At 48.3% G+C, this 13,164-nt stretch overlaps 1 protein-coding gene across 1 annotated transcript in view; it reads left to right on the forward strand.

Annotated features, from left to right (window-relative positions):
* Positions 1 to 13,164, forward strand: part of SUSD4 (sushi domain containing 4) — a 133,322-nt gene that overhangs the window by 56,020 nt on the left and 64,138 nt on the right. The window contains exon 3 of the mRNA XM_060088643.1: positions 8,493 to 8,705. Coding sequence (XP_059944626.1) covers positions 8,493 to 8,705 — 213 coding nt within the window. The remainder of the gene's footprint in view (positions 1 to 8,492; positions 8,706 to 13,164) is intronic.

Here is a 13,164-nt window from a genome sequence, read left to right on the forward strand (position 1 = left end):
GGCAGCTGGAATTGGAATGTTCACATCTAATGGGGGAAAAGCCCTTACGTGGTCAAGAGGGACTTCCTCAAGCTTACTACATACTTCTCCATTTATTCTTTTGCTGTTGAGGGCAATAGGCTCTCCACTCACCAGGACTAATTCTGTTTCATGAAATGATATCTGAGATTAGGTCGTGATCTCCTCGGGAGCATTTTTCATCACCAGAAATGCTCTACAGATCCCTGTTGTGTGGTCAATAGCTGTCTGGTGGCTGACTGCCTGGATTCTTGAATGTTTTGGGGGACCATAAAGGTTCCCCAGCCTCTTCATTCTGAGACGGTGTGCTGGGAGGTGTCAGCTTTGGGGGGAACCATGAGGATTAACGTCCTATTGAATCATTAACTGTTTCACCATGGCTATTGGCTCAGTCCTGTTTTAACAGATACAGGGACTCAAAAACATTTACGAATATTCGTGCCCTCAAAGAGTTTAGGATTCATGAAGATTCGAGTCATTCACAAACGTGAAATACGACAGGAAAAGGCTTAGTGGGGACAACATCGTCGGTGGCAGGAGCACTGGATTGTGAGTCAGATGCCCAGGTGTCAGTTCCAGCTCTGTGATCAGAGTGACTAGACTCACACTTGACCTCCTCAGGCCTCAGTGTCCTCTGGGAGACAAAGGGGTCGGACCAGAGACCCTCTCAGGTGATTGTCATGCCAACCGTGTGAGACCGACAGTGGGTGCAGTGGGGTGGGGTGGGGGGGCGAGGCTTGGGGGCTGCTCTTGATTCTAATTAAAATTTGCAAACGTGTCTGTTTAAACTTTAGCAGGGATGCCCTTTTCTCCCTAGCCCCCAGACCTTCTCACTAAGTAAATGCATAAAAAATCAATTTTTGTGTCTCTATTCTGTTTCTTCCCTGAAAGACTCGTATAGCAGTTTACAGGGAAACGGAAGCCCGGTCCTAGTTTGAAATTGATTTGGCTACATTTGATACACTCTTCCTTTCTAGGATATGACTTTTCAGTTATAATAAGCCAAAAGATTGCTTTTCGCACCTCTTTCGTTTTTATGATTCTTTTCAAAGACTTGTGTTGCTCACAGTAAAACTGTCTGGTAGGTTTCAGCAGACTCAAGTAACCAAATCCGAAGTGTCAAGACTTCATAATGAGATTGAGGCTGGATGCATTTCTTTGTATGTGAAGATGGGGATTCTCTCAATCCCACTGAGAACAAGTTCAAATTACAATCCTACCCATGACTTGTTCCTGGGCTTCCAAACACTAAGCAGGAAAATCAGTGCCCGTGATGGAGACGCCAGGACTTAAGAGTGTGACACAGGCTGAGAAAGCACCAGAGGGGACCTCAGGCCGGGACTCTACAGCATATGCTGTTCAGGCCCCAGGTGCTGCCCCCGCCCCTGCCACCGTACCCCAACTGCCTCAATGGGCTGCTTACCTGAACTCAGGGGTCCAGAGAGAAATATCATCCTCTGGAGTGTGGGGACAGTCAGCATCCATGTTACTCGTGTTTGTAAAGTGCATGAGTACCTTGAGGAAGACTGTATTAGTCTGGGTTCTCCAGAGAAAACAGAGCCCATAGGAGATAGATCACATGCACGCACGATAAGGACTTGGCTAATGCAGTTAGGGAGGCTGGGAAGTCCAAGATCTGTGGTTGGCAACCTGGAGACTCAGGAGAGCCGAGGGTGTAGTTCCAGTCTGAATCCGAAGGCCTGAGAACCAGGAGAGCCCATGGTATAAGTTCCAGTCTCAGTCTGAGTCTGAAGGCAGGAGAAGAATGATGCACCAGCTTGAAGACAGTCAGGAGAGAACAAGAATTCTTTCTACCCTCCCTTTTATATTCAGACCATCAACTGATTGGGTGAGGCCCACCCACCTAAGGGAGGGCAATCTGCTTTACTCAGTCTACCCACTCAAAGTCAGTCTCATCCAGAAACACCCTCACAGACACAGCCAGAATAAATGTTTGATGAAATATCTGGGCATCCCCTGGCCTAGTCAAGGGGATGGACACATAAAATGAACCCTCACAAAGACTGTCTCTTGTAGATAGGTGTTGCACTCTGAATTGAATTTAGAAGCAACTGCTAGGGGATGCTGCTTCCAGGCACTTATTAAAATGGGATATAACCTTTTCCTCCCACTTCCCCCACAAAGAAACATATTGGAAATCATCCTGTGAACTTTTTTCTCCATGCTGTGGCTACTTAGCTCCAAAGCATACACAGAATTTGAAGAAGGGGGTGAAAGCGATTGGGACCTTAGGAGTATGGTTCCTAGGATAAGATTATTTGAGTGGGCTCATGCTCAAGTTATTTTCCACTCCTCTTCCCTAATCCCTAAAGCAGCCCACCCCCTTAATGGATGTGTTATCTGATGGGGCTGATCATCAACATTTCAGCAAGGCATTAAGAGAACAGCTCTGCAGAAGAATGGCCTGGGCTGGGAACTGATCCGCTCGGGGGTGATTTGAAAAAGTGGAGTCTGAAGATGTGGCAAGTCCTAGAAAATTACTATCTTGCTCAATGGGATTAGTTGTCCAAAATGAAGAATATTTTCTTCTTATACCATCCCATTTTCTGATTGCTTTCTTTTTACCACTTGTTCTTATTTCCCTCTTCCATGCCAAGGGCTGGATCCCACGGCCCACAGCACCCTGATCATCAGCGCTGTCCCAGGCACGGGATCAGAGCCGGAGGCTAGCAGTGGTGATATGAAAGCAGAGAAAGTGGATGGAAATGCTCTTTTTAAAAGGAAGGAACAAAGAAAGAAAGAGTACTGAGTTAGATTCATTGGGAAATTCTGCTGCTCTCCCGTCATCATTTCCACGATGCTCTCATCATTTATTTATTACAGCAGGAGTCATTTTTCTGGTGGATTCGGGGCTGCATCTTCAGCTCTCACTTGAATGATCTGTCCTCTGAGAGAGAACAGCTCTGTGGCTTGGGGCACGGTGGTAGTATGGTGTGACAAGTCGAGGGGTCAGTGCCTAGGACTTAGCAGTCTGCATGGCTCATTTGTGAGCAGGAGGTGACTGTGGCCAAAAGTATGTGTGTGGTGGCCGGGGAGGCACATCTGTCTCAGCCAAATCCTTTACATAAACCTACCTTGGGCCCTACAGTGGAGACGGAGGAGGAAGGCTGAGGTGTCTGAGGATGTGGATTGGAAGAAGGGTATAAAAATCTAAGGAATGCAGTCTACTTAGGCTGGGAGGAGAGAGGAAGGTGAGAGGGTGTTAGGAGAGAGTGTGTCTGTGCTGGGGGAGAGAATGCACACCTCCCTTGTCTATGGAATACATAAGCTTCTGGGACTATCAGAGTGATAGGTGTGACTGTTTGGTGGGATGGGGTAGGGATCTTTGCCTGATGAGTCCAGCAGAGCATGTGGCTCCATCCATTCATCCACCCTCCATCCATCCACCCACCCACACTCATCCATTCATCTTCTATTCATCCATCCATCCACACACCTATCCTCTTCATTTATCCATCCATCCATCCATCCATTCATCTTCTATCCATCCATCCAACCATCCATCCATCCACCCACCTATCCTCATCATCTATCCATCCATTCATCTTCTGTCCATCCATCCATCTATCTACCCACCTATTTTCTATCCACCCACCTATCCTCTATCCATCACCCATCTATCCATCCATCTATTCACCCACCTATCCTCTATCCATCCAACCATCCATCCATCCACCCACCTATCCTCTTCATTTATCCATCCATCCATCCATCCATTCGTCTTCTATCCATCTGTCCATCCACCTACCCACCCTCCATCCATTCATCTTCTATCCATCCATCCATCCACTCACACACCCTCCATTCATTCATCTATTCATCCAACCATCCATCCATCCACCCACCTATCCTCATCTATCCATCCATCCATCCATTCATCTTCTGTCCATCCATCCATCTACCCACCTATTTCTATCCATCCACCTATCCTCTCTCCATCCACCTATCCACCCACCTATCCTCTATCCATCACCCATCTATCCCTCCACCTATTCACCCACTTGTCCTCTCTCCATCCATCTATCCACCCACCAATCTTTCGCTAGCAGCACTTGTGGAATGCTCACACTCACTATAGGAGGAAGTGAAGTATAAGACCCCATCTCTCCCTCCAGGAGTTCACGGCCCAGTGGGAGAGACAGCTAAGCAGACCAGCAATGACAAGGCAAGGGGCTCGCTAAGAGAGGTCAGTCCAGGTGCCTGAAAGGAGGAAGAAGGCTACCAGGGGGAGGCACTATTTAAGCTGGGTCCTGGAGGATGAGCACATTGCGGGGCACATGCTTCCCTCAGTGGAGGTTCTGGCATAACGCCCCTTCCTGCCTCTGTGGAGGGCAATCCCTCCTCCAGGGTTTGGGTCCCCTCCCTGCCCACATCCAGGTGCAGGGAACTTACCCCACTTGCCTCCCCTTTGCTCCCCCTCATCTGCAATCTTTGTTTCTCCCTGCTGTGTAGAGACATATTCAAATCTCCTTCACCTTATAATTTTATTACAACAATCAAACCCCTCCCTTGACCCTAATCCAGGGATAAGTTCCAACCTGTGTTCTTTTGTTCACACTAAGCATCTGGCAAGAGAAGCCCATGCTTAATCTCACTGCCCCCGCCCCCCCACCCCAAACATCAGCAGGCAGGTGTCCTCCCCCAGGGATAGTTCTTCCTTGTCCCTGAAGCTGCATGGGCCCTGGTCCCAGTGCTCCCTGCCCTCAGCCAGTGGATGCTTCTCAGACTTTGCTTAGTGGATCTTAGCTGACACTGCCGCCCATTCCTTTCTTCCTGAAACCCTTTCCCTTGCTTCCATGACACAGTCAGGTCTTCCTTCTCCACGGCCCTATATTCCCAGTGTCCTCTGTGGGTGCCTCGGCTGCTTCTCCTCTCACGCTGTGCTCGTTCCCAGGACAGTGCACCCACCCATGCCCGCACCAGCCCAGGGCACCATGGAGCTTCAGACTCAGCCTCCAGCTCATCACCAGACATCTCTGCCTGGGTGTCCCCCCTCCACCAAGAACTCAAACTCCCTGGCCCCCCACCAGACATATCATTGCTATCTCCACCTTGTCCTGTCAGTCTGAGTGCACGGCCCCACTGTCTACGCCGTCGGCAACATCAGGACGTGGGCGTTCTCCTAGATGCCTCTCTTTTAATTCATTCCCCTGACCCCGTCCTCCATCCAGTCGGTCCCAGGTTTTGTGATCCTGTGTCCTTCGTGGCTCATGTGGCCCTCTTTCTAATCCATTGCATCCGCCTTGGTTCTGACTCCTCGTTTCCCACCCAGTTCTGGCACGAGCCCTGAAATCCCACAGTTCTCAGATGCTGGTCCTCCCTCTGGCAGGTGCGGGACTGGCTGCCTAAGAGTCACTGAGAGAACTTTCTAAAACTCAAGACTTCTGGGTCCCAGCCCAGCCAGAGAGAGCCTGGATCCGTGAATGTCCTTTTACAAAAGCTGCTCTGCTGCTCCTTTGGTGCAGCTGGTGGCCTGGAGGCACTTCCGATGAGCTTCCTGCCTCCTGCTTGGTCTAGACGAGTCAGTCTTCCTTGCGAGTACAGGAAAGATCATTCAACAAAACAAGTCTGATCCCAGTCATGTCTTTGTTCAAAGCTCTCAGTACATGCCATGCCCCTACCCCTCACCTCCTCATCAAGTCCAGACCCTTAGCTAACACATTCAGCCTTCGGGATCTGCTGTCGCCGTCTCCTGCCCTCCCTTCACCACCCTCCACCCCAGGGCTCCACCTATGGCATTCACCCTGCCCCCAGCCTGGCAGAATGACCTCTTCCCTGAAATGTGCTCAGCGGCTTCCCACCTCCATGCCTTGTGACCTGCCCCCCCCCCACCAGTGCCCTTCCTCCCTCTGGCTGGCGGGTGTCTGCCTAGCTGTGAGCAGTCAGCCCCAGACCTTCCAGAAGGCTGTCCCCTCCTCTCACCCTCGGCTTGCCCTTCTGTGGCCACCCAATGTCTGATACAGCCTCTGTTTGACTTACAGCATGTGTGTCAGAGTGACTTTCGCTCACAGACTGCCAGAAAGCGTCCAGACCATTCAGGTTTCTGTATGTTTATGCTTCTAGGCTTTCTAGGCTGGCATGGAATCATGAATTCCACTGCTGCTAGTTGCCCCCTCAATACCATAATGGATATACGTTTAAAGGACCCGCCCTGAGACGGCCAGACTCAGAAGGACATCATCGACCTTCACCACTTAGGAAGCACCCGACAATTTACAGCGCTTTCCTTTGAGACAAAAGCGTGAAGCCATCCTGCTAGTACTTTATTGCCCTCCCCCCAGATGGGTATTAATCCCCCTGCAAGGGGCTGGAAAACAGCCTCCACTGCCGGTGCTCACAGCGGGGCAGATCTGTGGCTGCGTGTCAGGGGGGCTGAGAGGCGAGACGGTGTCTCCTTTATCAGAGCCTCTTCTGTTTGATAAAGTATCAGACCTGCTCCCACTGAAAGATGTAATAGAGTCAGATGTGGACGCTCTCCACTTCCCTGCTTTCCTCCTTGACTTTGCGCTTGGTCCACAGCCGCACGCCCTCGGCAGAGAGCGCACGTTACGACTGCTGGACCCCGTGCTGCCGCGGTGCCTACTGTGCCGTGTCGTGCGGCTTTCAGCACAGCGGTGCTGGAAAGAACGTCCAGGGTCTTGAGGTCAGTTGGGGAGGACAGCAAGGGAGTCCTTCATGAGCCCATGAAAGTTGGGGTCAGGGAATCACCTACCAGCTGAGGATGTTTTGCCAGCCCAGTGTGTTACAGAGGATCAGATGTCTCATGAGTCCCACATCTGGGCATCACCTGGAGACCACGTAAGTCCTCCAAGAGCCCTGGTGATACGGCCTCTCGGTCTGGGCTGAGATTTTCTAAGATGGCCCAGGCTATTCCTGTCCCTCTGCCACGTCTTGACCTGGCGCCAGCAGCTGCGCTGGGGGCGGGGGTGGATGGGCACACCAGCCCCCATCTGGATGAAGTCATGCATAGTTGTCCTGGGTACCTTTTCAGGAAGGATTTGTTGGTTGATTTTGTAAGAACATGGAGTAGAAGGCCTTCGTAGTGCACAGGAGTTTGGGGTTCTCTCTGTCGCCTGCATTGCTTTCCTTGGAGGGTACGTTGGAGCATCGTGCACAGAGACGACTCCTTCCTTATCCTTGGTGTCCCCCAACGAGCTCGTGACATCCATGAGCTCCGTGTGGCTACACAAAAGATCGTTCAAAAATGCAAATCTGGTCCCAGTCATGTCTTTGTCCGAAGCTCTCAGTACGGGCCATGACCCCAGCCCTCTCCTCCTCATTGAGGCCAGAGTCGGGCCTTCGCCCCAGCCGTCTGGCTGTCTCCCTCACCCCGACATCCAGTCAGTTGACAAGGGGCCCCTGGAACCGGGATGTCTCACACTCTGGTGCCCTCCTTGCTGCTTCCAGCACTTTGCTGTGCTCTCAGGCCCACCACGTCTCACTGCACCATTGCCTGGGTCTCCTAGCCATGCCCTGGGCCCTTTCTCCTCCACTTAATCCCCCAGGCTGCTGTCCTGTCGGCCTCCTGGTCCCCACTACCCAGCTCCATGGCCCCACACTGGCCTCCTCGCTCAGCCTGGCTTTCTAGGGTCACCCCGGTATGTCTCCCATTCCCTTTTCCAACTCTGTTTATTCACTCATCAAACATTTATGGAGCATGTTCTAGGCAGAACTGTGATAGGTTTCACAAGAGTGAAAAAGTCTCAAAACCTGTCCCCGAGGGGCTCATAACCCAGAATGAGAGGCAATCATTCTCCAAATGATTCAGTACAGGGCTGTGTTCACGTTACAGTGGTGGAACAAACTGGGTGGGGGACAGGGAGAGTGGGGTTAAGGAAGGCCTCCCGGAGGAGGAGAAATGTGGACCAGGCCTGGCTGATGGGGGCAAGGGCAGGGGACAGGGGAGGGTGGGCATCGCCAGCCTGCCTCTTCGGCAAACCCTGTATCGCTCTCAGCCACCTGCTGCTCTGCAGACACGCCCGCGGTCTCCCAGCCCGGCCATTGCGCGGGCCATTCCCCTGTGTCCCCCTCCACAAAGTTGGTTCTGTCCTTGAAGTCTTACCCGTCCTTCAAAGCCAGGCTCAGATTCCATCTCCCCTTTCCCGACTACCTCTCCCTCCTCCGCTCCCTTCTGCATTTTGTACTTCAGTCTCGACATTTACTGTTTTGTATTCCTTTCGTTGTTTACTTTTCCTCATCTGTTACTACTAGAAACTCCTTGAAGGGCTAACTTGACCGTGGAACTGAAATCACTAATGAGCGCTTTTCTAAGCAAAGAGCAAAAAACTGTGTGAAATGTGCACTAGAGTGTTTATTTTCTTGGTTTTTTTTATTGGTGGAGTTGGGTGGCCCGTAGCATCAGAAAGAATACAGTGTCTGCCATTTATCATGGGAAACCTTCAGCATCCGAAGAATATATTCAGAGGCACCTTTTCTTCTCTCTGTCCATGTAGGGTTCGATGACCTTCAGGTGTGTGCTGACCCAGGCGTCCCTGAGAATGGCTTCAGGACGCCCAGCGGAGGGGTCTTCTTTGAAAGCTCTGTCACCCGATTTCACTGCCAAGATGGATTCAAGCTGAAGGGCTCTACAAAGAGACTGTGTATGAAACATCTGAACGGAACCCTAGGCTGGATCCCAAGTGATAAACCCGTCTGTGTTCAGGAAGGTAAAGTGCTCCCCTCTACCCCCTACCCCCATCCCATGGAAGCCACCCACGTGGTCAGCTTGTGGCTGCAGGGGTATGAGCCTGTGTGCCAGACGGGGCAGTACCCTGGGCTGCTGTCTGTTTCAGGGCTGATCCTGCAGGCTGATGGAGGAGCATGCGTGTTCAGTAAGGGCTGGGGCAGGGGATAAATGCATCTCAGCATCAGGAGTAATCCTCTTCCTTTTCTTTCTCAGTTACAACCCGATTTATCACCATTTTTGTCAATGCAAGAGAGCAACTCAGATAACGTGAGGGCCATTTATTATTGGGCTGCCAACTCAGCACTCATTTCCATGTTACTCAATAAAAGGTGCAGTAAATATATTGGGCCAAAACTGTATATAATGATACAGAAGATGCATGTTACTCAGAGAATTAAATCAATTACTACTTATCAGTTCTGCGTTAGACATGATTCATTTAAGGAAAGAAAGAACTGTGGCAAACAATGGTAGATTGACAAGGTAGACATTTATTTCTAGCAGGTATCCCTAAATTTATTGGTCGTGACAAGATATTCATTTACTCCTAGCAATTATCCCTAAGTCTGTTGGTTGAAACAACTTTATATATGTGTGTATATATATATATATATATATATATATATATTTTTTTTTTTTTGCTTGTTTGTTTTCACTCTATAGAGATAATTTTAGAGTTTAAAAGAATGCATTGAGTTAAACTAATTGGAATGCCAATTGCTGATTATATATCTCTGATGATCAGCAAGGTTGAAGTAGGAATAGGCATGAATTAAGAATTAATTCTAGCCCCAAATTTCCATGAGGCACAGAACTGATATTTTTCATCAAGTTCATTATAAGAGAGTTTCACTTTCTCTTAACACCATTATTGATTTTATTTGGGGATGGAGCTTTTATAATAATGCTATGTAAACTCTTATTCTGAGTTAGTGTGTATCTTCTTTATGAAACCTTTAAAGTAATTTAATTTGGCAAGCATTGATCAAACATCTATTATGCTCCTCCTTTGGGAAATTATAAAGGATAGGTAAGGTGGGGTCTTACCCTTAAAGTACTTGCTACCTTTGCTCTTATTTTCAAGGTATTTTTTAAAAAGCCAAAATTATATGAAGAATTAAGGTTTTTAAAAGTAAATTTATTTTTCCTCTTACATGCAGTCCATGCAAGCTATGATTTCTGTAAGATTCTATTAATTAAAAGTTTATTTAATATATAAGATAGATAAACAACAAGGACCTCCTGTATAGCACAGGGAACTATATTCAACATCTTGTAATAACCTATAATGGAAAAGAATCTGAAAAAGAATATATATAACAATCACTTTGCTGTACACTGGAAACTAACACAACACTGTAAATCAAGTCTACTTCAATTTAAAAAAAGGGGTATTTAATTTGTATGTAAAGACTTTCCTGCTAAAACCTATGGCCTGAGATACCCAGTACTTAAAACCTAGACAAGCTCAAAGACATCAGAGAACAAAGAAAACAATAGGCTTCCTGAATATTGCCCAGAGATGAAGGCCCTCTGTTACTTGGTCATCCTGGAAAAAAAAAAAGTTTATCCCTTTTTAGATGAGCTTCTTTCCAACCTTGTACATAACAATGTAATACATAGTAATTCCAAGAAAGAGAGTGAAAAATCGCCTTGGAGTAGAGGGTTCTATTATATAGGTCTGTGTGCGTAGTTCTGAACACTTAGCCCCAAATGTGCTGGGAGGGGCTGTGTACCTGGGGATGGCAGTGGAGTGTCAGTTCTTTTATTAGGCAACTTAAAATAAGACCAGGTGCTTCCAAAGAACATACCTGGATTCCTCATTTCCAGTCACGATGTTGTGCTCTAATCGTCATTTTACAAAGTTTGGAAGAACATGTTTTGCCTTTCTAAGTAGGATGGCATAATTAATTATTTTTAATATAAATGGTGGTCTTTGTTGGCCTTTGAAAGATCTGTATAAGGAGATTACTTTCGTTGTCCTCACGGTGGAGAAAATCATCACTGTTAACAGCCTAAGCCTTCTGTATGTGGCTTACAGGGGCGAGGGGTACACAGAAGTCTACTCCATGGATGTTGTAAAGCAGAGAAGAAGCTAAACTTTTTTTCCCTGGAGTTGTAAATGGCCTTTACTCCCTGATTAGGACTTATGCTGGGCGAATAGTAAGGGCTGCTCAATTCATTTGTTTCTGTTGTTAGGTAATTCTTTTTTTTTTTTTGAATTAATTAATTTATTCATTTATTTAATTTTTGGCTGCATTGGGTCTTCGCTGCTCCACATGGGTTTTCTCTAGTTGCTGAGAGTGGGGGCTGCTCTTTGTTGCGGTGCACGGGCTTCTCATCGTGGTGGCTTCTCTTGTTGCAGAGCATGGGCTCTAGGCGCACGGGCCTCAGTAGTTGTGGCATGCAAGCTCAGTATTTGTGGCATGTGGGCTCTAGAGCGCAGGCTCAGTAGTTGTGGCACATGGGCTTAGTTGCTCCGCAGCATGTGGGATCTTCTCGGACCAGGGCTCAAACCCGTGTCCCCTGCATTAGCAGGCGGATTCTTAACCACTGTGCCACCAGGGAAGCCCTGTTAGGTAATTCTTAGAGGGCTAATGGATTTTTCTGCATGCTGGTAATAGTGATAACAATAAATTATCACATTTTTTGGGTCATTAGAGTTTAAAAGTACGTTCAGATTCACTATGTCATTTAACAAGTACCACTGCCCTACAAGACAAGTCTTATTGTCCTCATTTCCTGATTAGGAAACTGAGGCTCGGAGAAGTTACTTGCTTTGTCAGAGTCACACAGCTGATGGGTAAGCAGCAGATCTGTAACTCATTCTAAGCCAGTGTTTTTCCTCTACAAGATTAAGTCTAACTTTACTCTTGGTGTCACAAAAGTCCTACTGTAATCAGTTACGAAACAACACATTGTTATAACAAATGGCATCATCAACGTTCAGAGTCGAAGGGACTCTAGAAATTAGGTAATCCAAGCCCTTGTTCTAATTTAGTTTTTGTTTGATCAATAGGGAAACTGAGTCTCAGAGAAGTTAAGAGTCTTCCCAGACTTAAATGGTGATTTAGGGACACATCTGTTCTAGCCCAGGTCTTGTCACTGTTGCCTGGACTCCTTCCAGTCTTCCCTTGTCAGCCAGTTCTGCCTGAGATACAGATTTTTAAAAATAAGTTCATGTGCATTAAAATGCTTTCTAACAGTAAAGTGCTGTACGGAAGCAAGGTGGTATTAAAGCAAGTATTTTCTTGTGCATTCACACAGATTCCCTCTCTTTTATTCTCCACTTCACCCTGCCACACATACCAGCCATCTCCCTTCTCTCCTTTTTCTCCAATCTAAATGGTTTATTTCAAGCAAACTCACTTATAGAAGTTTGGACTTACAGAACTGATAATACAGGCAATGAATTAATTTCCTGGCACCCAAAGCCTCCAGCCTAAGAAATATCTGTGCTTGTCAAAGCTGCTTCTTTAAGACTAGAGCCGGCACATCCCTGAGCAGGGGTGAGGATACTTTATGGTCCAGGGAGCCGGGGAGGTGACCAGTATGCTGGAGAGGGTACCATGGAGTTGGCAAAGGACTGAAAATACTGCCTGGGGACACAGGGCTGCTGACATACTAAGTACAGTGACTAAAGGCCAGGGGGACAGCCACCATCTGGGCCTCTTCCTTTCCAAAATCACTCAACTAGTCTACTGGGGGACACTTTCCCTGCTAATACATCCCCTTCCCACATTTCATAAGAAAAAGTATAGGTAAAGTCAGATTGACTTTGCATAAATTCATTTGAGGGGAGACCTTCAAAATGGCAGAGGATTAAGACGTGGAGATCACCTTCCTCCCCCCAAATACATCAGAAATACATCTACATGTGGAACAACTCGTACAGAACACCTGCTGAACGCTGGCAGAAGACCGCAGACTTCCTAAAAGGCAAGAAACTCCCCACGTACCTGGGTAGGGCAAAAGAAAAAAGAAAAAACAGAGACGAAAGAATAGGGACGGGACCTGCACCAGTGGGAGGGAGCCGTGAAGGAGGAAAGGTTTCCACACACTAGGAAGCCCCTTCGCGGGCAGAGACTGCAGGTGGCGGAGCAGGGAGCTTTGGAGCCACGGAGGAGAGCGCAGCCACAGGGGTGCAGAGGGCAAAGCGGAGAGATGCCCGCACAGAGGATCGGTGCCGACCAGCACTCACCAGCCCGAGAGGCTTGTCTGCTCACCCGCCGGGGCGGGCGGGGGCTGGGAGCTGAGGCTCCGGCTATTTCGGAGGTCAGATTCCACGGGGAGGACTGGGGTTGGCTGCGTGAACACAGCCTGAAGGGGGCTAGTGCACCACGGATAGCCGGGAGGGAGTCCGGGAAAAAGTCTGGACCTGCCTAAGAGGCAAGAGACCATTGTTCTGGGGTGCACGAGGAGAGGGGATTCAGAGCACC

The sequence above is a fragment of the Mesoplodon densirostris genome, chromosome 2 (assembly GCF_025265405.1).
Source record: "Mesoplodon densirostris isolate mMesDen1 chromosome 2, mMesDen1 primary haplotype, whole genome shotgun sequence".
NCBI classification, from domain to species: Eukaryota; Metazoa; Chordata; class Mammalia; order Artiodactyla; family Ziphiidae; genus Mesoplodon; species Mesoplodon densirostris.